Source organism: Coregonus lavaretus (assembly GCF_964263955.1).
Source record: "Coregonus lavaretus genome assembly, chromosome: 31".
NCBI lineage: Eukaryota > Metazoa > Chordata > Actinopteri > Salmoniformes > Salmonidae > Coregonus > Coregonus lavaretus.
The window spans coordinates 28651919-28679805 of record NC_140018.1 but is presented as its reverse complement, the minus strand read 5'-3'; the positions used below and the strand labels follow the sequence as shown (position 1 = coordinate 28679805).

The 27887-nt window shown below is 43.0% G+C and overlaps 1 protein-coding gene across 1 annotated transcript; it reads right to left on the bottom strand.

Annotated features, from left to right (window-relative positions):
• Positions 1 to 561: 561 nt before the first annotated feature.
• Positions 562 to 27833, bottom strand: LOC311106331 (gamma-aminobutyric acid receptor subunit rho-1-like; the record flags this gene model as incomplete). The annotated part of the gene is made up of 10 exons (XM_084148654.1): positions 562 to 855; positions 1049 to 1245; positions 1443 to 1595; positions 1729 to 1869; positions 2005 to 2087; positions 7948 to 8171; positions 8316 to 8383; positions 11853 to 11959; positions 13735 to 13785; positions 27724 to 27833. The coding sequence occupies 10 exons, from the start codon at positions 27831 to 27833 to the stop codon at positions 562 to 564; spliced, it is 1428 nt and encodes a 475-aa protein (XP_084004780.1).
• Positions 27834 to 27887: the final 54 nt, after the last annotated feature.

Sequence of the window (27887 nt, the reverse complement as noted above, 5' to 3'; positions counted from 1 at the left end):
GAAACTGAAAGAAATGCATGGAATATATAAAAAAATAATCAGTTAACAGATTCATGCTAAAACACTATACAAGTACTGGTATTCAATACATATTCAAGCATATCCAGAAAAGGGGGAACACAATTAAAATAGGTGTAATGGTCCAGTTGAAACCAAAATGATACCCTGAAATTGTATAGCACGGTTTGAAATAACCATTTGGACACTGTTTTCATAGACATTGCATTACATTTTACAAAGTTGCCAAGACATGCAATTCTGGATGCTACTCTCATTTAAACTGCACAATAATGTACTTATTGTTACAGAAATTATTTGGTATAGCTTTGTTTCCTAACTTAAAGGAAAATACCACTCAAACTATATTTTGGTATTTGTATTAGTCCACTGTTGATACAGTCCCAAAATGTTTTGCATGTCAGCAATCACATTTTCAAGATATAGAACTTTCAAAATACAGAAAGTGTCACAGTATGATGCATTTTGCAACATACTGTGACCCATTCTGTATTTTGAAAGTTCTATATCTGGAAAACGACCTCCATTCCATTCTGTGCATCTTTAGAGGTAGCAGGACCAGTAGATTATATTAAACAGAGTATAAGACCCAGGAAAGATGACCCGGGAGTACTTGTCTATGGCGTGGGTGTCGACCCACATGCTGCTGTAGGCACTGGAGCCCACGTGTCCTGTGATTTGGTCGTTCTCCTCAATGTCCAGATGGACCATCATCCTCTGCTGCTTCATGGCGCCGTTCTCCTCAAGCATACAGCCGTAGTTCCCCGTGTTGTTGACGTCCTCCTCGCTGTAGCTACCCATCATGCCCGGGTGGGTCATGCCACAGGTGCAGGGCAGCTGTAGACAGACACAGAGATTGGGTTAGATACAGAGCTACAGTACTCACATTTTCCATCTGACAAGCACATAATGTATAGATCTAGCCTACACTTTTTCCAGAGGAATTTGAATGGTAAACTCTTCCCAGAGCATATTTTACAGGCTGAGAAACTGACACTTTGGATCTATGGATTATTATAATGGCACTTACCCTTTCTCTTAGCTTTTTTTCCTTCCGTTCTTGCACCGTAGACAAGTAGTTCACTGCAGCGTACTCTATCACCGATAGGAAAACAAACACAAAACTGACCCAGAGGTAAATATCCACAGCTTTGATGTAGGAAACCCTGGGCATGGAGGCGTTGACTCCAGTGATGATGGTGGACATGGTGAGCACTGTGGTGATACCTGGAGCACAGTTCAACACACAATGTCTGATCAGAAAGATTAAAACTTAGGGACACAGCAGGATAGGCTACTGAAGGCAGAATATCAGCGGTGTTTAGGCTTTGTAATAATGAAACATGAATACAGTAGAAGACAGAATCATAATAAGCTTCGAACAAGCGTTGACTAAAATCTTGGACTACTAGGGGCTAACTCACCCAGAGGAACCCTGGCCGGTACGGCCCGGCGGTCGATCCAGAAGGAAACCCAAGACAACATGACCATCAGAGTGGCAGGGAAGTAGGTCTGGAGCAGGAAGAAGAAGATGTGGCGTCGCAGGGTGAAGGTGATGTACAGACGGTTGTACCAGCCTGGAGGGAAGAGGATAAGATTATGACATATGTTATATCCATTGCAGTGCATGCATTTCATTAGCATAACAGAAACCCAACCTTGATAAATCACAGTGAACAGCATGTGTTGTGTCATCCTTCAGTGCTGTACCTGTGCTGCTGTAGAAGGCTAGTTTTGTGGTGGTTTGGAACTCCTGGATGAGGAACTGGGAGAGGGAGATATTTTCGTCAGTGCTCAGGGAATTGTTCCCTTTCTTCCAGTAGAGCATCAGGTCGTCATCCGTGTACGCATCTGAAAAGAAAGGGGCATGCTGTTCAGTGTTCACCACTTGAAACAGAGTCTATGAACAGGTACATTATATTATGATTTGAATATGACAGCAGAGAGGGAGTAAAAAGGGAAGTTACATAATCTGAGCAGACTCACAGCTCTCAATCTCCAGGGAGCAGGTCTGTGTGTCCAGAGGGAAGCGACTCAGGTCCATGCTGCACATTGATGTCACTGTCACCCTGCATGAGAACACAACACAGACATCTGAGTATTGCCTGGTCCCAGATCTGTTTGTGCTTTTGCCAGCGTCATTGCTGTTATTGTCAAGCCAATGTTTGGCATGACAATGAGTGACAAGGAGTTGACATTGTAGCACAAACACACTGGCACTCAGGCTAAAATGAGTCGTTCTCCAGGTTTTCACAGGGTTTATTTGTGCTTGATTTTGTTGCGGCAGTTCTGACATTTTGCATGGCAAAATGCAATGATTTTGTCCAATTTGTCATGAATGCGCTGACAAGGTGTCACGATCGTTTAAAGATTTGTGGAACCAAGGCGCAGCGTGATAAGCGTACATTTTATTTAGTACTTAACTCACGACAAAACAACGATACGTGAAGTCCTAGGTTACACAAAACAAACCTTTACGGAACAAGATCCCACACCGACTAGTGCCAAACAGGCTGCCTAAGTATGGTCCCCAATCAGAGACAACGAGTTACAGCTGCCTCTGATTGGGAACCACCCTGGCCAACATAGATCCACACGATCTAGAAAACACAACATAGAAACTCCACACCCTGGCTCAACATTTAAGAGTCCCCAGAGCCAGGGCGTGACAGTACCCCACCCCAAAGGCGCGGACTGCGACCGCGCCACACAAACACAACAGGGTAGGGGCCGGGTGGGCATTCCGCCTCGGAGGCGGATCCGACTCCGGGCGTGACCACCACTTTCTCTCCACCTCCCCGTTGCGCCCCTGGTCTGGTCTGGCACCGCTGACTGGAGTTGGACCCGACGACGGTGGATCGATCTGTACAGGCTCTGGACTGGAGCTGGACTGGGCACCGGTGGAGCGGATTGCTCTGGCTCCGGAGTGGATCCGCTGACTGGAGTTGGACTGGACCCTGGTGGAGCGGATTGCACTGGCTCCGGAGTGGAGCAGCTGACCGGTGCCGGACCAGGCACCGGTGGAACAGGCACGGGCCGTGCCGGACTGGACACACGCACCACTGGCTTGGTGCGGGGAGCAGGAACGGGCCGGACCGGGCTGACGACGCGCACCACTGGCTTGGTGCGGGGAGCAGGAACGGGCCGGACCGGGCTGACGACGCACACCACTGGCTTGGTGCGGGGAGCAGGAACGGGCCGGACCGGGCTGACGACGCGCACCACTAGCTTGGTGCGGGGAGCAGGAACGGGCCGCACCGGGCTGACGATGCGCACCACTGGCTTGGTGCGGGGAGTAGGAACGGGCCGGACCGGGCTGACGACGCGCACCACTGGCTTGGTGCGGGGAGCAGGAACGGGCCGGACCGGGCTGGCGATGCGCACCACTGGCTTGGTGCGAGGTGCAGGAACAGGCCGGACCGGGCTGGCGACGCGCACCACTGGCTTGGCGCGAGGGACAAGAACAGGCCGGACCGGACTGGGAACACGCACCACTGGCTTGGTGCGGGGAGCAGGAACAGGCCGGGCTGGACTGGGAACACGCACCACTGGCTTGGTGCGGGGAGCCGGAACGGGCCGTGCCGGACTGTGGAGGCGGACTGGAGGTCTGGAGCGGAGAGCTGACACAACCCGTCCTGGCTGAATGCCTACTTCCACACAATACGTGTGAGGCATCAGCACAGGACGTACGGGGCTGTGCACTCGTACTGGCGCTACAGCACGTGGCACTGGTGCAGGATATACGGGACCGAGGAGGCGTACTGGAGACCACGAGCATTGAGCCGGCACACCCCGTCCTGGCTGAATGCCCATCTTTGCACGACACGTGCGTGGTGCTAGCACAGGACGTACAGGGCTGTGCTGGAACACTCGCGGCACAGTACGTGGCTCCGCATAACACGGAGCCTGCCCAGTCACACGCTTCCTAGCCTGAGTACGGGGAGTTGGCTCTGCTCTAACCCTAGGCTCCGCCAACCACCCTTTTAGCCCCCCCAAAAACATTTCTTAGGGCTGTCTCTCGGGCTTCCTCCTCGGCCGGTACCCTCTGCGTTGCCGCTGCTCCTCTCTATAGCGCGCCACCACAGTCTCCTCCCAAGGACGGCGATCCATTCCGGCCTGAATCTCCTCCCAAGTCCAGGATCCCTTCCCGTCCAGGATCTCCTCCCAGGTCCAGGCTGTCTGTTCCTGGACACGCTGCTTGGTCCTCTTTTGGTGGGATCTTCTGTCACGATCGTTTAAAGATTTGTGGAACCAAGGCGCAGCGTGATAAGCGTACATTTTATTTAGTACTTAACTCACGACAAAACAACAAACAAACGATACGTGAAGTCCTAGGTTACACAAAACAAACCTTTACGGAACAAGATCCCACACCGACTAGTGCCAAACAGGCTGCCTAAGTATGGTCCCCAATCAGAGACAACGAGTTACAGCTGCCTCTGATTGGGAACCACCCTGGCCAACATAGATCCACACGATCTAGAAAACACAACATAGAAAATACAACATAGAAACTCCACACCCTGGCTCAACATTTAAGAGTCCCCAGAGCCAGGGCGTGACACAAGGGAAAAAGTTTGTTGACGTGTGACTTGATTGAACCATATTATGGGGTAAATGTGTGGTGATTGGTTGAAATTGTGAGCCCTCTTTTTGTACTGCAGTGATGGTTTAGTTTTATGCGATTATATTGCGATGATTTGACTGTTTTATGCAGAAATAGTGCAGTGATTGGTCAAATTAGCAAGCCCTCACATAATATGCGGAATTGTTGCAAAAACTTTTTTTATAATGATAAGATCGCAGAATCCTGGAGGGACTGTCCTATAGGTCAAGAAATACACTGAGCCGTGTAGTATAATACAATAATGCAATGAGAAATAGGTTACGGCTGGGGGGTATGGGTGAATGTGTTGTTGTATATCATATTTCAGACACATACAGTATACACAGAGTCAGTTGTTTGAGGAGATTTGGAGCCCCCAGGGCAGGGATGAATACATGAAAATAGAAGAGATAATCCAGCTCAGTATAGAAGAGACCCACCGCTACACAGGATCCTCTGGGAGGGAGGTCCACGTATAGTACACAGGTAGTTAATCCCCCTCCCAATCTGTCAAATCTCTAGTCCAACCCCCGGAGAGATTAACCCTACTGATGAGCCTGCATGGTATCTAAAGTAGAACACACACCACCCTGTCCCTCCACGTCCTATACATCCGTAATGACAGAGAAATCCTATAATCCACCGCAAGATTGGGATTACAGACGGCCTGCGTGTCTACCAGGGCAGACTTCACAGACCCAAAACCAGAGTCTTGGGAGCATGATCGCTGACACCACCAGTGATGGAAGTGGTAATGACTTTTCGTATCCACAGGTGTCAAGAAGACTGTACGCAGTGTGTTCTGATTGCCAGCAGAGGGCGCTACTGAAATAGACATCTTGATACTGACTTGCTGACAAAACTCTCAAATGGACCAACTGTGGATTACAAATTCAGTGTCTCACTTGGTTCCAGCATTCTGATTACTCACCAAAATTACAAACTCACTTTCTGCCTGCAGCTTGACTATACTTTACTGACAAACAGTTTCTCACCACATCCATTCAATTATGTTGTCATGATACAAGGTGCACCTCTATTTGGTCAAGATAAATATATAGACACACTTGGCCAGGACCCTGATCCAACAATAACAGCATGACAGCACTTTTTCATTTGCAAATTGCTCATGGGTAAAAAAAAAGAATGGAAGGTTTGAATTTAGCCTGCCTCAGCCGGCAGCTATGTGATTTGCTTAATGAAATCACTTTGAGGGTAAACTGCCAGTTGGCAAAGACTAGCGCTTACAACACCACACACTGTTGATTCCATTCCAAATAGTCATCAGACCTAGCAAAGTAGATTTCACCCATCATTTGTAGGCTTTTTCTGGAATTATTTTATGTAACTAGCTACTGTACTCACTACAGTTCACAAAGGTATCTGCTGAGCTAAAGCCTTGGTGTTGGATGAGGTCTGGGCCGATTCCAGGCATAAGCGACATAAATGGTCACTTAGGGCCCCCGGGCCACTAGGGGGCCCTGACCAAAAACATTTTATTTTTTTATGAACTCAGTGGGGTCTCAACTTACTATTGGGAGTAAGAATAGTAGAATACACCAGGTGCGATTTCAAAATGTGTGCATAATTCGTTTTTCTCTTATTATGTCTGTCACTGACATTCACTCAATTAGCCATGTCATCTAACAATTGTTAGATCAGTATTTAGTCTAGCCAGCTATCTTAATCATGACTGAATACCAATCGGGCACGCAGGCATACCTCCAGGGAGCCCCCATTGATTTGGTTAGTCATTCTCACTCAGATCATATTAACATGGCATTAGTCATTACAGGAAATTGCAGGAAAATTGCAGGAAATTAGCAATAAAACTGTAGAATTCTCTCTATGCCCAATGGCAAAATGTATAGAATTGCAGGAAATTAACTTTAAATCTAAAGTATGTATCTTCACTGTCAAGAGGGGGCCCACTAAAATGTTTTTCTGCGAGGTGGCAAACTATTAAGTGCACTACATTTGACCAGAGCCCTATGTGCGGCAGGTAGCCTAGCGGTTAAGGCCAGTAACTGAAATGTTGCTGGTTTGAATCCCTGGGCCCACTAGGTGAAAAACCTGTCTATGTGCCCTTGATTGAGACACTTAACCCTAATTGCTCCTTTTGCCTTGCAAAAGTATTCATCCCCCTTGCCATTTTTCCTATTTTGTTGCATTACAACCTGTAATTTAAATGGATTTTTATTTGGATTTCATGTAATGAACATACACAAAATAGTCCAAATTGATGAAGTGAAATGAAAAAATTAACTTGTTTCCAAAAATTCTAAAAAATAAATAACAGAAAAGTGGTGCGTGCATATGTATTCACCCCCTTTGCTATGAAGCCCCTAAATAAGATCTGTTGCAACCAATTACCTTCAGAAGTCACATAATTAGTTAAATAAAGTCCACCTGTGTGCGTTCTGTGTCACATGATCTGTCACATGATCTTAGTATATATACACCTGTTCTGAAAGGCCCCAGGATCTGCAACACCACTAAGCAAGGGGCACCACCAAGCAAGCGGCACCATGAAGACCAAGGAGCTCTCCAAACAGGTCAGGGACAAAGTTGTGGAGAAGTACATATCTGGGTTGGGTTATAAAAACAAATCCAATTGAGAATCTGTGGTATGACTTAAAGATTGAATGTACACCAGCGGAACCCATCCAACTTGAAGGAGCTGGAGCAGTTTTGCCTTGAGGAATGGGCAAAGATCCCAGTGGCTAGATGTGCCAAGCTTATAGATACATACCCCAAGAGACTTGCAGCTGTAATTGCTGCAAAAGGTGGCTTTACAAAGTATTGACTTTGGGGTGGGTGAATAGTTAGGCACGCTCAAGCTTTCTGTTTTTTTGTCTTATTTCTTGTTTGTTTCACAAGAAAAAGTATTTTGCATCTTCAAAGTGGTAGGCATGTTGTGTAAATCAAATGATTCAAACCCCCCAAAAATCAATTTTAATTCCAGGTTGTAAGGCAACAAAATAGGAAAAATGCCAAGGGGGGTAAAATGTAGGTGGGGGGTCCCCCAACCAAATCTTGCTTAGGGCCCCCAAAAGGCTAGAGCCGCCCCTGGATGAGGTGAATTTCTCTCTTACTATCTAAAGCGCTTTGAGTACCTCTGTAGGTAGAAAGGTGCTATATAAATCCAATCCATTATTATTAAGGCAAGTGAGTCTTCCAGTCTCAGGCAAGGTTACTCATCATCACGGAAGTGTGTTTCACTAAACCTCTTCCATTACACCAGTATGCTTTAAACTGAGCGCCAGTGGTCAACCATGGAGCAAAGAACAAAACTAATGTTCGACTCTGACCAGGTGAATTACCTTTGGCTGTAGAGCACCTTGCCATCAGGGTAGACTCTCAGCATGACATTATCTTTGGTGGTGTCGTGTGTGAAAGACTTCTTGGAGTGGACAAAGAACATGTCTGGCACCCAGATCTTCTTGACCAGGCGCCCGTCATAGGTCATGCTCTTATTGGTTGTGCTGTGGAAAGAGAGGCGCTCGTCTTTCCAGTAGTGCCTAATATACATGGTCATGGTGAAGTCCTGAAACACAAAGCATGGCAATGCTAGTATTTCAACAGAGCCATCACATATTAATGTCTTGCCATCTTCTTTCCAAATCATATAATCATGGGATGCTTTATTTTGGTTTAGATCACAGCTCACAGAAAGTATTGAAACACTTACCATGTCAACTTCTGAGATCGTGTCCAGACTTTCTACCTGAACATCAACTCCAACTGGAACAGCAGGTCCTGCAAAGATACACAACTCAAATCTTAACTTAATTCAAAGGAAAACATATAATACATAAGTAAACAAATTCCATAGGGAGGTCACAGTTAATCAGTTAACTCAAGGTCAATTTTTTAAATATTAGTGCACTCATTTAAAAAACAGTGTTCCAAATAAACTGAAACCATCCAAAATGCATAAATCTATACAGCTAAAAACAACAACGCGATGTCAAAACAAGTTGAGATTGAGGTTAAAGAAACCGGATTTTGCTTACCGTTACTTTGGAAAAAATCAAGACGTCAATATTCTTATTATGTTTTTCGTTTATAAAAAATCCTAAATTACAGTTCAATTTGAGCAAATTCTGAAATCACAATTAATCACAGAAATCGCGATTAATCACAGCAAATCCTGCGACAAACTTGATAAGAAATATATATTGTTTGACAGCACAAAAACAAAACCAATCAGATATGATAACTCTTATGTAGCTTGTTTCCTTAAATAACTTATATAGTTAATTATTGGAGTAGGGGTAATCTTGACAGTACTTAATTAAATACAGACAAAAACAAAAGGTCAATGGCTATCTAATATTATACCTCCAAATTGCTGTAATACTAAACTGTCTGGACTATGAAGCTGTATTTAAGGGTAATTTTTCTCTAGACAATTCTATTAAAAACAATTAGCTTTTTCTCCTCTAGTCCCTTTCATCCAGAGCCCTGCAAAAAACACAATTAGGCTACAGTGTTCCAAAACTAAAATAAAAAAATAGCGGAATGCTCTTCAGAATATTTAGTGTGTGCATTTTATAATCTGCTGCCCTGGGTTGAAATGTCATATTGCAGACAGCTGAAAGAAGCAACTGTCTTCATTTCCCTTAAGCGTATCCAAAAGGGACCACTAATTTTGTTTGTGTATCCGATGAGCTAGCAATACAACGTATTATTCATATCTCTACAAACAGTATATACAGTTGAAGTCGGAAGTTTACATGAACTTAGGTTGGAATCATTAAAACTTGTTTTTCAACCACTCCACAAATGTCTTGTTAACAAACTATAGTTTTGGCAAATCTACTTTGTGTATGACACAAGTAATTTTTCCAACAATTGTTTACAGACAGATTATTTCACTTATAATTCACTGTATCACAATTCCAGTGGGTCAGAAGTTTAAATACACTAAGTTGACTGTGCCTTTAAACAGCTTGGAAAATTCCATAAAATTATGTCATGGCTTTAGAAGCTTCTGATAGGCTAATTGACATAATTTGAGTCAATTGGAGGTGTACCTGTGGATGTATTTCGAGGCCTACCTTCAAACTCATTGCCTCTTTCCTTGACATCATGGGAAAATCAAAAGAAATCAGCCAAGACCTCAGAAAAAAATGGTAGACCTCCACAAGTCTGGTTCATCCTTGGGAGCAATTTCCAAACGCCTGAAGGTACCACGTTCATCTGTACAAACAATAGTACGCAAGTATAAACACCATGGGACCACGCAGCCGTCATACCGCTCAGGAAGGAGACTGTTCTGTCTCCTAGAGATGAACGTACTTTGGTGCGAAAAGTGCATATCAATCCCAGAACAACAGCAAAGGACCCTGTGAAGATGCTGGAGGAAACAGATACAAAAGTATCTATATCCACAGTAAAACAAGTCCTATATCGACATAACCTGAAAGGCCGCTCAGCAAGGAAGAAGCCACTGCTCCAAAACCGCCATAAAATAATGAATAAATAATATGCCATTTAGCAGACGCTTTTATCCAAAGCGACTTACAGTCATGCGTGCATACATTTTTACGTATGGGTGGTCCCGGGGATCGAACCCATTACCCTTGCATTACAAAAGCGCCATGCTCTACCAATTGAGCTACAGAGGACCACAAAAAAGACAGACTACGGTTTGCAACTGCAAATGGGGACAAATATCGTACTTTTTGGTCTGATGAAACAAAAATAAAACTGTTTGGCCATAATGACCATCGTTATGTTTGGAGGAAAAAGGGGGTTGCTTGCAAGCCGAAGAACACCATCCCAACAGTGAAGCACAGGGGTGGCAGCATCATGCTGTGGGGGTGCTTTGCTGCAGGAGGGACTGGTGCACTTCACAAAATAGATGGCATCATGAGGAAGGAAAATTATGTGGATATGTTGAAGCAACATCTCAAGACATCAGTCAGGAAGTTGAAGCTTGGTCTCAAATGGGTCTTCCAAATGGACAATGACCCCAAGCATACTTCCAAAGTTGTGGCAAAATGGCTTAAGGACAACAAAGTCAAGGTATTGGAGTGGCCATCACAAAGCCCTGACCTCAATCCTATAGAAACTTTGTGGGCAGAACTGAAAAAGCGTGTGCGAGCAAGGAGGCCTACAAACCTGACTCAGTTACACCAGCTCTGTCAGGAGGAATGGGCCAAAATTCACCCAACTTATTGTGGAAGGCTAACCGAAATGTTTGACCCAAGTTAAACAATTTAAAGACAATGCTACCAAATACTAATTGAGTGTATGTAAACTTCTGACCCACTGGGAATGTGATGAAAGAAATAAAAGCTGAAATAAATCATTCTCTCTACTATTATTCTGGCATTTCACATTCTTAAAATAAAGTGGTGATCCTAACTGACCTAAGACAGGGAATGTTTACTAGGATTAAAGGTCAGGAATTGTGAAAAACTGAGTTTAAATGTATTTGGCTAAGGTGTGTGTAAACTTCCGACTTGAACTGTTATTAATAGGCTACACTTTTCTTTAACCACCCAGATATGATGATGACAGCTTAATTCATGTGCAATGAAATCTACTGGACTAACAGATTGAAGAAAACCCCAAATATTCACACATCAACTATTCATTGGCTTTAAATGCCACAGCGGAATTATTATTCTGCATTTTGTATGTTTACATCTGTTACGATTCACTGTCTGTATAGATTCTTCTGGAATCGTAATCATTTTGGGACTTAAATTGCAACCCAATTCATCTCATTTTACTGGTGTTTTGGGATTGATCCATCAGTAAGCAGTAGCTGTATTTGGGTCCCAAGAAGTCTTCAGATTAGGGAAGTCACAGAAGGGTTATGGAAACCCTGAGCTCCAGACTGGTGCTGCTACTGTGTAATTAATCACAATGTCCCACAGCAGACATAATCCCAGTTGGTTATGTCATCAATTCAAGGCACACTGAAGCACGAGACATCGTGTACATCCACTTCCAATATCCGTTTATGAGAACTGATAAAGGGCCATATCTTCACTTGAGTAAAACAGCTATAACTTTTCAGAAAATATGTCATCGACATCAATGCATAATTTAACAATGCCTTTACGATAAATCATGATTAAGTAAGAATTGAAAGTATGTGTCAGAAAATATCGGTGAACTGTACAGTAGGATGTTGTTGATGATGATGATGATGATGATGATAATGATAGATTTGTACGGCACACAATAAAGCACTGTTAAAAAACCTCACCTCCAAAGCCAGGCCTCATTGTGAAGTCGTGATCATTTATGCTTAAGAACTGTTCTGAATTACTCATGGTGTTTTTGGTGATATCTGGAATTCTTCTCAGTATAGGGCTGTGAAGAGGGGACAAAAACATGACTAATGAAACAAACTGTTTCAAATTACACTTCTTGTCATTGTCTCTGAACCTTTAGCATACTGTCAAGACTAGCCTGTCCTAGATCTGTTTGTGCTCTTGCCAACTCCACTGCTGTCATTGTCAAACCAAACATGTTTGGTATGACAATGAGTGACAAGGAGTTGTCATGATAGCACAAACAGACTAGCACTCAGGCTATATGAAGACCACCCATCCTATCGAATGTGACCCTACATACAACATGTATTTGTCCTATAACAACAACAATAATAATAATAATAATAATCAAAAGGCAAAGGGGCTTACCAGATATAAGCTTATCAGAATGTCCATAGAATTCTGCTCACATTCATGAGGATTAATTATGTATGGTAGTCTTTTTCATATCAAGTTGGAACTATGCGTCACAGGGCATATGAACTTACCCTAACCCTGCCAGTGCTAAGGATAAGGATAAGGCTAGATTGTACAGGGGCTTGGTAAAATGCTTCAAAGCCGACAGTTTTATACTCTGAGTATAATTTCAAGTGGAACTGACAGCGTTTTAACTACTTTGCAGAAATGAAACAAACAGACAATCATAATGTCAGTAAAAAATATCATATTCCTAGTTTATGCTACAAAATCAACTGTATAAGAGGTTTTAAAAAATAGGTTACATTTGACTCCAAATTCCATGACGTACAGTAAGGTATTGTTGGCAGAATAGATGGATGCAGTTCAATGCATGATTAATATAATTCACCAATACATTTCTTGGTAGTCCAAAAAATATTACTATCAGATTGTAAATCACAGCTGGCCTAGTACTAAAATGTAAATGTAAATGTACATTGTTTGCTGCCTTCACCCATTCGGGATGCACTGTTTCAGTTTCAATGACTCAATATTTTGGACAAAAACTGACTAATGTAACTGGGCTGGGAATGCCAATACAATCAAACTAGCAAAGGCAATGATCACAAGTCAGTCATAACGTGGCTAATAGGCTAGCGTATCTATTTATGTAGCTACTTATTTAGTAAGCTAAACACTGGAGCCTAACGTTAGCTAACTGGATAACAGTCGTTCAAGTTTACGAACTTGAACCACTGTTATCCAGGGAGGATATCATGTCATTGGAGGAGTGGGTGAGTGACCAACTTTTTCCTCTCATATCGCTTTTCGGTGGCTACAGCTAGAGATGCAGGTGTCATTTGGCTAGCTAGCAAGAAATGTGAATTGCTTTGCTAGCTAGCTAGCTATGCTGAACATGAACAACCGTTATCCAGTTAGCATATTTCTTACGTTGGTAAATTCACTCTGGGTATCTACTCCGATTTCAGAGCACTTTGGTCTGAGTGTGCCAGATCGCAGAATAACTGATGAATTTACAAATGCGCAACACCCGCTAAATATGACCGGTGTCAGTAAACGTCAGCAAAAAAAGTTTCTTGACGAGTACCTGAGGCTCATTGTGAGGCCCATTTATTTTAAGATATCTGTGACCAACTGATGCATATCTGTATTCCCAGTCATGTGAAATCCATAGATTAGGGCCTAATGAATTTATTTAAATTGACTGATTTCCTCATATGAACTTTAACTCAGTAAAATCTTTGAAATTGTTGCATGTTGCGTTTATATTTTTGTTCAGTATAAATAACCAAGTAAATAATCCAGTGGTGATAGTTGCTTTGTTCCCCTTAGTCAGATCCTCTGGACTAAACTCTGTGTCTGTGAGACTGTATTTAGATTAAGGATTCTTACCTGCCAACCTTTTGATGTCTTTCTACTGTCAATGGTACTTCTCTTTTGAATCTATAAGAAAAACAAGAAAAACAGGAATTAAAGGAGACTGTATCAACATGACAGTCCATTCAAACAGCCCATCAGAAGAGTTGTTCCCAAGTCCCCTGTGCATTGAGACATCTTCAAAAATAACACTACCATCAATTTGCAACAGCATTCATCCACTTGTTAGTAGTATTGCTGACCAGAGCATTGCTTAAAGCATTGCTTGAAAGTAGGAAGTACAGTAGGATAGGGCCCTGGTCAAGAGTAGTGCACTATATAGGGAATAGGGTGCTTTTTGGAAAACAACCTTAAAATCTATCTCAGTGTTTGTTTTGTCCAGGTAGTTGCTAGGACTACTCAGCACCATTACATTTGAGTGTGCAGGTTAAAAGCTCTTTAGGAGAATATTCACCAGGCTATTAGAGGAGTCACTACTTTAGCATTGACCTAAGGGATTCAAAGGGAAAAGGGTATTCTGTCATCTCTTTTTCACTGATGTAATCTTTTTCTCTATAAATAATCTTAATCTGGGAATTATGATACGATTCTCTTATGACATATACATTTCATAACATGTTTTTTATTCTATAATTTTTTTCAGAAAGACAGTAAGCAAATTCAGTTTACAGAAGATTTTTTGAATTGCTTTAGAATCAGTCAGGTAAGAGCTTGACTGTTTTGGTCCGTTTATGATTCACATTTACATTTTTACATTTTCGTCATTTAGCAGACGCTCGTATCCAGAGTGGCTTACAAATTGGTGCATTCACCTCATGATAGCCAGTGGGACAACCACTTTACAATATTTGTCCTATCCCAGGTATTCCTTAAAGAGGTGAGGTTTCAAGTGTCTCCAGAAGGTGGTGAGTGACACCGCTGTCCTGGCGTTGTGAGGGAGCTTGTTCCACCATTGGGGTGCCAGAGCAGTGAACAGTTTTGACTGGGCTGCGCGGGAACTGTGCTTCCGCAGAGGTAGGGGAGCCAGCAGGCCAGAGGTGGATGAACGCAATGCCCTCGTTTGGGTTTAGGGACTGATCAGAGCCTGAAGGTACGGAGGTGCCGTCCCCTCACAGCTCCGTAGGCAAGCACCATGGTCTTGTAGCAGATGCGAGCTTCAATTGGAAACCAGTGGAGTGTGCAGAGGAGCGGGGTGACGTGAGAGAACTTGGGAAGGTTGAACACCAGACGGGCTGCGGCGTTCTGGATGAGTTGTAGGGGTTTAATGGCACAGGCAGGGAGCCCAGTCAACAGCGAGTTGCAGTAATCCAGACGGGAGATGACTGGAAAGTGCCTGGATTAGGACCTGTGCCGCTTCCTGTGTAAGGCAGGGTCGTACTCTGCGAATGTTGTAGAGCATGAACCTACAGGATCGGGTCACCGCCTTGATGTTAGCGGAGAACGACAGGGTGTTGTCCAGGGTCACGCCAAGGCTCTTTGCACTCTGGGAGGAGGACACAACGGAGTTGTCAACCGTGATGGCGAGATCATGGAACGGGCAGTCCTTCCCCGGGAGGAAGAGTAGCTCCGTCTTGCCGAGGTTCAGCTTGAGGTGGTGATCCGTCATCCACACTGATATGTCTGCCAGACATGCAGAGATGCGATTCGCCATCTTGTTATCAGAAGGGGGTGTCATTTGACGTAACAAACGAGGATCGGATATCGTCAACCTTCTTTTCAAAAGGGTTGACGAAGTCATCCACAGAGAGGGAGGGGGGGAGGGGGAGGAGGATTCAGCAGGGAGGAGAAGGTGGCAAAGAGCTTCCTAGGGTTAGAGGCAGATGCTTGGAATTTAGAGTGGTAGAAAGTGGCTTTAGCAGCAGAAACAGAGGAAGAAAATGTAGAGAGGAGGGAGTGAAAAGATGCCAGGTCTGCAGGGAGTCTAGTTTTCCTCCATTTCCGCTCGGCTGCTGGAGCCCTGTTCTGTGAGCTCGCAATGAGTCGTCAAGCCATGGAGCAGGAGGGGAGGACCGAGCCGGCCGGGAGGATAGGGGACATAGAGAGTCAAAGGATGCAGAAAGGGAGGAGAGGAGGGTTGAGGAGGCAGAATCAGGAGATTGGAGGGAGAAGGATTGAGCAGAGGGAAGAGATGATAGGATGGAAGAGGAGAGAGTAGCGGGAGAGAGAGAGCGAAGGTTGCGACGGCGCATTACCATCTGAGTAGGGGCAGAGTGAGTAGTGTTGGAGGAGAGCGAGAGAGAAAAGGATACAAAGTAGTGGTCGGAGACTTGGAGGGGAGTTGCAGTGAGATTAGTAGAAGAACAGCATCTAGTAAAGATGAGGTCAAGCGCATTGCCTGCCTTGTGAGTAGGGGGGGGGACGTTGAGAGGGTGAGGTCAAAAGAGGAGAGGAGTGGAAAGAAGGAGGCAGAGAGAAATTAGTCAAAGGTAAACGTAGGGAGGTTAAAGTCACCCAGAACTGTGAGGGGTGAGCCATCCTCAGGAAAGGAACTTATCAAGGCGTCAAGCTCATTGATGAACTCTCCAAGGGAACCTGGAGGGCGATGAATGATAAGGATGTTAAGCTTGAATGGGCTAGTGACTGTGACAGCATGGAATTCAAATGAGGAGATAGACAGATGGGTCAGGGGAGAAAGAGAGAATGTCCACTTGGGAGAGATGAGGATTCCTGTGCCACCACCCCGCTGACCAGATGCTCTCGAGGTATGCGAGAACACATGGTCAGACGAGGAGAGAGCAGTAGGAGTAGCAGTGTTTTCTGTGGTAATCCATGTTTCCGTCAGCGCCAAGAAGTCGAGGGACTGGAGGGTAGCATAGGCTGAGATGAACTCTGCCTTGTTGGCCGCAGAACGGCAGTTCTAGAGGCTGCCGGAGACCTGGAACTCCACGTGGGTCGTGCGTGCAGGGACCACCAGGTTAGAGTGGCAGCGGCCACGCGGTGTGAGGCGTTTGTATAGCCTGTGCGGAGAGGAGAGAACAGCGATAGACAGACACATAGTTGACAGGCTACAGAAAATAGCTACAATAATGCAAAGGAGATCGGAATGAAATGAACTAAACATCTGGGAAAGCGAGAGAGCGGGGCCTCCCTCACTTACGTTTCACTGAAACACCCAAATATAACTCTCCCAACTTCTACCTCAGAAACTATAATTGTTGTAAACTACAGCGGTTCAATGTTTTCTAGGAATAGACTAACTTAGTTTATTCAGCTAGCTAACTTGGTACAGTATTCTTCCGTGAAAACCGTCCAGGGCACCGAATCCTATGACGCCACAGCCAATTAGCATGCCAGCCTCCAACAACACGGTTTAGCACCAATACTCGGCCACAACAAACCACCAGTGTGTCAACACGCCAAGCAGATAATTAGTGTCCGTGTCTAACGTTGTGTAAAGTTCTGGGTTAGTCCCGACAGCTTGAGCGAGTCCGTCGTCAACTTATTCAGCCAGTTAGTTAGCTAGAATAGTTAGCATACTAGCTAGCCATTGTTCTCTGCCAATTTGCAATGAATATCCAATTTAAGACAAACTTCTTTGTCTAGTCCCTTAAACAATATAGTTTCATATCATTATACACTAACTTAAGCCCTTTTGATTTATGTGTGCTTAAATGGAACTGAATTCCCTTTTTATGCACTTTTCTCACTATTCGTATTCTGACCTTGAATTTAGGCACGAGGTAACACATGTTTCAGCCAGCTATTCGTTCGTGGTGGAGATCACAGAAATTGAGGTGTGGCAGAGGTGTCCACAGATACGGCGCATTCTGACCTTGACTTAATTCCCTCATAATTCCACCACCTTTAAGCGATGAAACAATGAATAAGGTTGGTTCCAAGTGGAACGTCTACTTTTTTTTTCCCAAAGATGCACTGTAATTTACGAATTAATAAGAGCTATTGATAAGAGCTAAGTAAAGGAGTAAGCTGTTTGGATATGGGGATTGTAAATAAAAAAGAAAATTGTTTTAGATCCATTTTACCTTTGTCTCGCTGGAGACAAATGTGAAACCAGTCATATTGCAGCAAACTAAAGCATATTAACATATCAACATCCCCACAGTGATGTTTATGAAATGTGCCATTATGCAGAATTTAAACTGTATGGCCTTTTAACTTGAAGGGATGAAACTTGGAAACGCAAGCCAAATGGGTAAATGTGAACATGTGATGATGATGCAAAGCATTGCGCAATGACAATCGCGCCAAATTTAACCTTTGGGCACTCTCCAATGTTTTAATTATATACCTATTTCCTATTTCTATCATGTTAAATATGAGCCACTTTCAATATCCCTTCAGTTGGTATAGTCTACATTTCGTATCATTCCATTTAATTACATTGTTTTGTTACCTTCATTTGATTCCTCTGTAAATGCTGTCACGGTGATTGTTGCTGAGGATCACTAACAGTTGACCATATTTAATGTTGTAAAAATAATAATAATAATTAAATAATTATGGAGCGGAGCGCACACCAAGCAGTTTGAACCTGATGCATGGCGCAATACTTGACTGTGTCATCACACAGTTCCATGGTGAGTGTGGGCAATAGACCAGGGTATTGTACACTATTCTCCCTATTATAATTCTATGTACACTAATCTTCCAACGTTATCATGGTTTGAAGTATGAATGTAGCAATTTTCTGAATGAATCAAACTACCTTTTTCCTTTTCTTTCGTGCGTAAAGGCTCTCCAACCTATTTTTCCATGATTGCCAAGGGATCATGAAAACTTCCCTAAACCTACATGTTGTGAAATATCAGTGTTTTTAAATCTACTCATGGGTTCTGAAACTGAGATATGCATATGTTTTGATTACTTTCTTTTATTGATCTCCATTCTGAATCCCGGACACTTAAATTAGTATGATATGTTACGTTTGGTATGACTACATAAGACAGAAAGAAGGTTACTTAAGGCAAAAATGAAAGAAGGGTGGGTGGGCATTTAACGCGAACGTCTAGCATAGGTGTTCGAATTTCATCAAGGATAACTTTGCAAGACTTTCTACTTTTTAGCTACTTTGCAACTATTTAGCATGTTAGCTAACCCTTACCCTAACTCTAACCTTAACCCTTTATCCTAACTCCTAACCCTAAACTTAACCTTAACCCCTAACCCTAACCTCTAGCATAGCTAACGTTAGCCACCTAGCCACCTAGCTACCTAGCTAACGTTAACCACAACAAATTGGAATTTGTAACATATCATATGTATTGCAAATCCGTAACATATTGTACGAATTGCACTCCGTAACATATCATACGAATTGTAATTCGTAACATATCATACAAATTGTAATTCGTAACATATCATACAAAATGAATGCAGGACATCCACGAATTAATACATACAATAGGCCGACCAAACATAACATATCATACTAATTTTAGTGTCCCGGATTTTCGTTTACTATGTTACGTCTACCCAGGTCCAGGTTGTATGGCAGCCAACTGAAGCCTATCAACTTTTCCACAGTGACGTTTATAAAATGCTGACCTTATAACGTGTAGGGATGAAATTTGGAGATCCAAGCTATAGGCTTCTGTATAGCCATGTGCAAATGACAGTATAGTGCCAAATCTACTGAGTTGATTTATAAATTATATGGCCATACTTTTCACAGTTAAAAAAAAAATATATATATACTGTTTTAAATATTAGCCACTATTAGTAGCCACCGTCAGTTATACACTCTTAGAAAAAAGTTCAAAAAGTTCCAAAAGGGTTCTTCGGTTGTCCCCATAGGAAACCCCATGTTGGTTCCATGTAGAACCTTTTTTTGTTCCAGGTAGAACTATTTTGGGTTCATGTAGAACCCTCTGGAACCAAAATAATTCTACCTGGAACCAAAAAGGGGTTTACAAAGGGTTCTACTATGGGGACAGCTGAAGAACCCTTTTAGGTTGTAGATAGCACCTTTTTTCTAAGAGTGTACCCACATACATTTATAACTGTCACTTTAGTGTTAGTTCCCTTACATTTTGCATTATTCCATTACATCGTTAGTTTACCTTTCTTTCCACTGTCACGTTCGTGTGGTTGTTCCTGAGGATCGATAGCAATAGTATAATAACGTATTACAAGTTGTGCAATAATTTGGGACATGTAGCCTATTTTAATCATTATGGAACACAGACCATACGTAGCAGTTTAAACTTGGAGACTGGCGCATGGTTCCCGACAACTGGAACGTTGTCATCACAGTTCCATAATTAGTGAAGATTATTAGGGTAGGTTTATAGGACTACTGTTCAACCCCTATTGTAGACTTTTTTCACCTTCCAATATTTCATGGATTGAACAATTGAATATGGCAACTTTCAGGATGAATAAAACCACTGTATTTTTTATTAACCAATATATTTAGTGCGTAAATATGTTCCTAGCCCAAAATAATATACAGTACCAGTCAAAGGTTTGGACACACCTACTCATTCAATGATTTTTTCTTAATTTTTACTATTTTCTACATTGTAGAATAGTAGTGAAGACATCAAAACTATGAAATAACACATATGGAATCATGTAGTAACCATAAAAGTGTTAAACAAATCAAAACATATTTTATATTTCAGATTCTTCAAAGTAGCCACCGTTTGCCTTGATGACAGCTTTGCACACTCTTGGCATTCTCTCAGCCAGCTTCATGAGGTAGTCACCTGGAATGCATTTCAATTAACAGGTGTGCCTTGTTAAAAGTTAATTTGTGGAATTTCTTTCCTTCTTAATGCGTTTGAGCCAATCAGTTGTGTTGTGACAAGGTAGAGGTGGTATACAGAAGATATCCCTATTTGGTAAAAGACCAAGCCCATATTATGGCAAGAAGAGCTCAAATAAGCAAAGAGAAACAACAGTCCATCATTACTTTAAGACATGAAGGTCAGTCAATACGGAACATTTTAAGAACTTTTAAAGTTTCTTCAAGTGCAGTAGGCAAAACCCATCAAGCGCTATGATGAAACCGCCACAGGAATGGATGACCCAGAGTTACCTCTGCTGCAGAGTATAAGTTCATTAGAGTTACCAGCCTCAGAAATTGCAGCCCAAATAAATGCTTCACAGAGTTCAAGTAACAGACACATCTCAACATCAACTGTTCAGAGGAGACTGCGTGAATCAGGCCTTCATGGTCGATTCCTACGGGCCTACGGGCAAGGATTTCTTTCCAGAGAGACATCAAGGCCTGTAACATACTCTGTTTCACGGAAACATGGCTCTCTTGGGATATTCTGTCGGAATCGGTCCAGCCAGATGGGTTCTCAGTTCATCGCGCAGACAGGAATAAATATCTCTCTGGGAAGCAGAAGGGCGGAGGTGTGTGTTTCATGATTAACGACTCGTGGTGTAATTGTAGTAACATAGAGGAACTCGAGTCCTTCTGTTCACCCGACCTAGAATATCTCACAATCAAATTATCTCCCAAGAGAATTTTCTTCGGTTATAGTCACAGCCGTGTATATACCCCCTCAAGCCGATACCACGACGGCCCTCAAATAACTTCACTGGACCTTATGCAAACTGGAAACCACATATCCTGAGGCTGCATTTATTGTAGCTGGGGATTTTAACAAAGCAAATTTGAGGACTAGGCTGCCGAAGTTCTATCAACATATCGACTGTTGTACTCGCGCTGCTAAAATCCTCGACCATTGCTATTCAAACATCCAGGATGGTTATAAGGCCCTCCCCCGCCCTCCTTTCGGCAAATCTGACCACGACTCCATTTTTCTTCTCTCTTCCTATAGGCAGAAACTCAAACAGGAAGTACCCGTGCTAAGGAACTATTCAACGCTGGTCTGACCAATCGGAATCCACGCTTCAAGATTGTTTTGATCACGCGGACTGGGATAAGTTCCGGGTAGCTTCCGAAAAATAATTTTGACATATACACTGAAACAGTGACTGAGTTTATCAAGAAGTGTATAGGTGATGTTGTGCCCACTGTGACTATTAAAACCTACCCTAACCAGAAACCGTGGATAGACGGCAGCATTCGCGCAAATCTGAAAGCGCGAACCACCGCATTCAACCATGGCAAGGTGACTGGGAATATGGCAGAATACAAACAGTGTAGCTACTCACTCCGCAAGGCAATTAAACTGGCAAAACATCAGTATAGAGACAAAGTGGAGTTGCAATTCAATGGCTCAGACACGAGACGTATGTGGCAGGGTCTACAGACAATCACGGACTACAAAAAGAAAACCAGCCACGTCGCCGACACCGATGTCTCGCTTCCAGACAAGCTAAACACCTTCTTCGCCCGCTTTGAGGATAACACAGTGCCACTGACGAGGCCCACTACCAAGGACTGTGGCCTCTCCTTCTCCATGGCCGACGTGATTAAGACATTTAAGCATGTTAACCCCCGAAAGGCAGCCGGCCCAGACGGCATCCCTAGCCGCTTCCTCAGAGCATGCGCAGACCAGCTGGATGGGGTGTTCATGGACATATTCAATCTCTCCCTTTCCCAGTCTGCTGTTCCCACATGCTTCAAGAGGGCCACCATTGTTCCTGTACCCAAGAAAGCAAAGGTAACTGAACTAAATGACTATCGCCCTGTAGCACTCACCTCTGTCATCATGAAGTGCTTTGAGAGACTAGTCAAGGATCATATCACCTCTACCTTACCTGTCACCCTAGACCCACTTCAATTTGCTTACCGCCCCAATAGATCCACAGACGATGCAATTGCCATCACACTGCACACTGCCCTATCCCATCTGGACAAGAGGAATACCTATGTAAGAATGCTGTTCATTGACTATAGCTCAGTATTCAACACCATAGTACCCTCCAAGCTCATCATTAAGCTCGAGGCCTTGGGTCTGAGCCCCGCCCTGTGCAACTGGGTCCTGGACTTCCTGAAGGGCCGCCCCCAGGTGGTGAAGGTAGGAAACAACATCTCCACTTCGCAGTTCCTCAACACTGGGGCCCCACAAGGGTGCATGCTCAGCCCCCTCCTGTACTCCCTGTTCACCCATGCGTGGCCAAGCACGCCTCCAACTCAATCATCAAGTTTGCAGACGACACAACAGTAGTAGGCTTGATTACCAACAATGACGAGACCGCCTACAGGGAGGAGGTGAGGGCTCTGGGAGTGTGGTGCCAGGAAAATAACCTCTCACTCAACATCAACAAAACAAAGGAGATGATCGTCGACTTCAGGAAACAGCAGAGTGTGCACCCCCCTATCCACATCGACGGGACCACAGTGGAGAAGGTGTAAAGCTTCAAGTTCCTTGAAGTACACATCACCGACAAACTGAAATGGTCCACCCACGCAGACAGTGTGGTGAAGAAGGCGCAACAGAGCAAATTGGCTTATCACCTAAAACCCTCACAAACTTTTACAGATGCACAATTGAGAGCATCCTGTTGGGCTGTATCACCGCCTGGTACGGCAACTGCACTGCCCACAACCGCAGGGCTCTCCAGAGAGTGGTGCAGTCTGACGAACGCATTACCGGGGGCAAACTATCCGCCCTCCAAGACACATACAGCACCCGATGTCACAGGAAGGCCAAAAAGATCATCAAGGACATCAACCACCCGAGCCACTGCCTGTTCACCCCACTATCATCCAGAAGGCGAGGTCAGTACAGGTGCATCAAAGCTGGGACCGAGAGAATGAAAAACAGCTTCTATCTCAAGGCCATCAGACTGTTAAATAGCCATCACTAGCACATTAGAGGCTGCTGCTGTCTATTGAAATCACTGGCCACTTTAAGAAATGGAACACTAATAATGTTTACATATCTTGCACTGCTCATCTCATATGTATATACTGCATTCTATTCTATAATATTCTTCTGTATCTTAGTTCATGCCGTTCTGTCATTGCTTGTCCATATATGTATATATTTTTTAATCCCATTCCTTACTTTTTTGTGTGTATTGGGTATATGTTTTGAAATTGTTAAATATTACTGCACTGTCGGAGCTAGAAGCACAAGCATTTCGCTACACCCGCTATAACATCTGCTAAACACGTGTATGTGACAAATACAATTTGATTGATTTTATTTGAATTGCTGCAAAGAAACCACTACTAAAGGACAAGTGCTCAGCATATGTGGGAACTACTTCAAGACTGTTGGAAAAGCATTCCAGGTGAAGCTGTTTGAGAGAATGCCAAGAGTGTGCAAAGCTGTCATCAAGGCAAAGAGTGGCTACTTTGAAGAATCTAAAATCTAAAATATATTTTCATTTGTTTAACACTTTTTTGGTTACTACATGATTCCATATGTGTTATTTCATAGTTTTGATGTCTTATTATTTTACAATGTAGAAAATAGTAAAAATAAAGAAAAACCCTTGAATGAGTAGGTGTGTCCCACCTTTTGACTGGTACTGTACAAGATCATCAATATTTTTAAATCTACCAACTCACTCGTGCTGAAAAGGAGACGAATATGCGTGTATTTAAATGGCTTTCTTTCATTGATCCTAATATTCTGAACCATTCTCTCCATATATTCGAGTGAGCCTGTCGAGAAAATTAAGATTAAAGGTACACCAAATTTAAAGGGATGGCTTTAGCTAAATGTACTGAAAACCCTATTGAATGAAAACAATCTGTTGGCTAGCAAGTGGGAGGGTTTTCAGTGGTTTAATAACATTTATTCAGCATGTATTCAGCGTGTGCAAGGGCACCACGCCTGCAAATCCCGTTAGATACCTGCGTAAGGTAAGTCTGAATACCAACTACTGAGAAGTGCATAGGAAAGTCGTGCGTAGGAAAGGCGTACATTTCCTAAGTCTGAATCGGGCTCTTAATGGCTAAATACTAAAAACTATAAACATACCAAGCAGCTTAAGCTTGGTCTTAAAATTAAAAGCCTTGGTAGAAAGAACTCTGGTGGCAAGATGAGAGAGACAAATGTGAAGCTCCTCAAAGGTGGTTGACCTAAAAATCTTAAAACAAGCCGACACAGATGTGAAAATGCTTTTCCTATTTTAACCTGCAAATCTCAAATAATGCTTCAAACATCATGCTGTTGAAATCAGAAAACCACTGGAATCATCACCCACATATACAGTTCCAATCAAATCAATGCCATATTCTTCGCACAAGGTCAGAGAGGATTAATATTGGACTATGATCCTCTCTAGGTATTGTAATGGAAAGTAAAAGTGGAAGGTGTACACAAATCTGCTAAATTCTTTCTCAATAAGCCTCAGGAAGCAACTTAATCTTAACTCTCTCAGCAGATGCCTCTGGGATTTTAGATAACATGACAGTATCGTTGATTTGATTGTTTTAGGCAGGCGCTGACTGAGTCAGTAATGCAATGGTTTTCAATGAGTTCCCCTGCCAGTCCATTGTGCTAAGGGCTTGGTCCACCACCATAAGGGTAGGGCCAGAACATCCATTTGTGGCTTAGCAGACATCTGGCACATCAAATGTGAATTGATGCAATATATAAGGATCAACGCAAGGACTACAGGAGATCATCGCTATTTAAACATAGTACAGTATAATCTTTATAACCAAAAAGACTGTGGGCCCTCATTTGTGCAGTGTAATTTGTGCAATACAGTGCAAGACACACAGACAGTGCCTGTTCACACAAGTTTGAATACATTGGGTCAATACGATGATGATTGTACGTTTGTCCTGCGTGTGAGGTGCCAGGTGGACTGGGACAGGAAGTGATGTGATTGGTCAGGACAAGCACTTTGCAAAAGCCATGCTGATGGCTAAACGTGATGCGACCAACATCAATTCTTACAGAAGGTCACTGATGTATAGAAAACCTGCTGTCTCTCTATTCCTGGGGCACTGAGACATTACGTTATGTGTTGTGAGGGTTGCAATGAAGAAGCACTGCAGGGAAAAATTAACTACAGTCCTTCCTATGTGACTGGACATGGGCCAGCAGTATTCAAAGCACTACATAGGCGACTGCATGGCATACCCGTGCACAGCCACATTGAACTACAGTTGTCGGATCTTAATTTGATCACCCTGTTGCAGGATAACTTTCCTGCAATGCAGGACATTTTTAACTTGTAGTGTATTTGAGGTTTAAAAAGGCTTCAAAGGTATGTAATTTCCACTTTGAAATTTCAGACTCTATTTTCTCTTACGAAAATAATTCACATTTCCTGTTGTTTCCTGCTGTAGGAGACTGGTTCAAATTAAGATCCTATATATGTAGGTATGACCAAACAACATGATGAGGATCTACAAAGGGGTTGAAAGAGCATACACAAATGCTGTTAGCCCAGCTGAGTATGTCTACTGTAGGGTTAGGCACTGCTATTCCGCAAGAGTGTATACCAGATCAGTGTTTCTCAACTCCAGTCCTCGAGTACCCCCAACAGCACACATTTTTGTTGTATCCCCAGACAAGTACACCAGGTGAGTTTGTCTGGGGCTACAACAGAAATGGAGCTAATTACTAGTCTATAAATCAACAAATCTATACGGTGACATCATTGATAAAAATCACTTTTAATTACACTGAGATTTTGCTCTTTTGCCTTTCAATCGGATAACCTCCAGGCAGCAAAGCCACAACAATAACAATAAATGTAGGTCACGTAATCTGATTAAGTGATTTTTCTAACCACGCACCTTGCATCAACCAAACAAAACCCTCTATAATGCAATATGCATCAGAATCCAATCCCAGCCACCTAAATAACACAGGCTGGCACATCTCAATACATACAAAATTGTGAAATACTGACATTTTCATAAATATTCCCAGCACAAACCTTTAAAATATGACTTTATCCATTCAGGTCAACAAGGGAATAACAAGCCTTTATTTTCTGAAACTGGACTTTTGGACTGGTTGGAGTTATCCTGCGACAGGGTGATCAAAATAAGATCCAACATCTGAAGTTCAATGTGGCTGTGCACGGGTATGCCATGCAGTCGCCTATGTAGTGCTTTGAATACTGCTGGCCCATGTCCAGTCACATAGGACTGTAGTTAACTTTTTCCCTGCAGTGCCTCTTCACTGCAACCCTCACAACACATAACGTCATGTCTCAGTGCCCCAGGAATAGAGAGACAGAAGGTTTTCTATACATCAGTGACCTTCTGTAGGAATTGATGTTGGTCGCAGCATGTTAGCCATCAGCATGGCTTATACCAAGTGCTTGTCCTGACCAATCACATCATTGCAGTAGTCTACTATAATCTCCAGAGACATAACATTACATTGTATAAGTGGCTTGTAGGACATTAAGTAAGGGAAAAAATCCTCCTTCTTTAACAAAACTCAAATGTATCCTGTAGGCTAAATTGACTGAGAAAGTATAATGAAACCAATAAGAATGGAAAATGCTGATGGTTTCCTGACAGCACTAGCCTAATGTGGCCTATACCACAAATTGGGAATAGGGATAGATAAAGTGAAGCATTCTACAAAATAAGAAATTATCCTATACAATAATAGCCTATACCTAAGAATGTGGATATATGCCTAGCTTTATTACAAATAGCAATGGATGTAAACAGCTATAGTCTAAATGCATCATGCCATCATCTAATTCAGGTCATTTCCACCTCATTATATATATATATACCCTATATAAGCCACTAATTTGAAGGGGTGTCCACATTCTTTTGTATATATATATATATATATATATATATATAAAGACCCACTATAGAGAAGAACATGAACCAATTTCAGAGGAATTTCTGTTTTGAAGGCTATTAAATCCAATCTAAATGGTATGATGCAGTGGAGGGAAAGTGATTGTCATTTTGAGCGTCGCTGGTGGTAGCGCATAAATAGATGACAGTCCTCCCGCGCTTTTTGGCCTGCTTACCCACCAATAATGTACCCGCCAATAATACTCACAGCAGAGGTAGAAGCAGCCAGGTCAACTTTCAAAATAGACCATGCTTCTCAGTATTCATTAGCATATCCTATGCATGTCAATGAGCATCTTGCAATACACATCAAGTGCTGCCTGTGGTGATTGATATTAGTATATGACAATTTCAAACACAACAATCATGTAGCCTACCTGATTTTTCTGTAGTTCTGAAGCGCATGCCCCCTCCGACCAACCGACCTCACAGATGCGCCAACCATCGAGGCAAGTAGCAGCAGCAGTAGTAGGACGTTCGTGGGCATAGTGTCCACACTGACAGCGTTCTGGACCCAGTTGTATAAAAGTCTAGTTTCAGA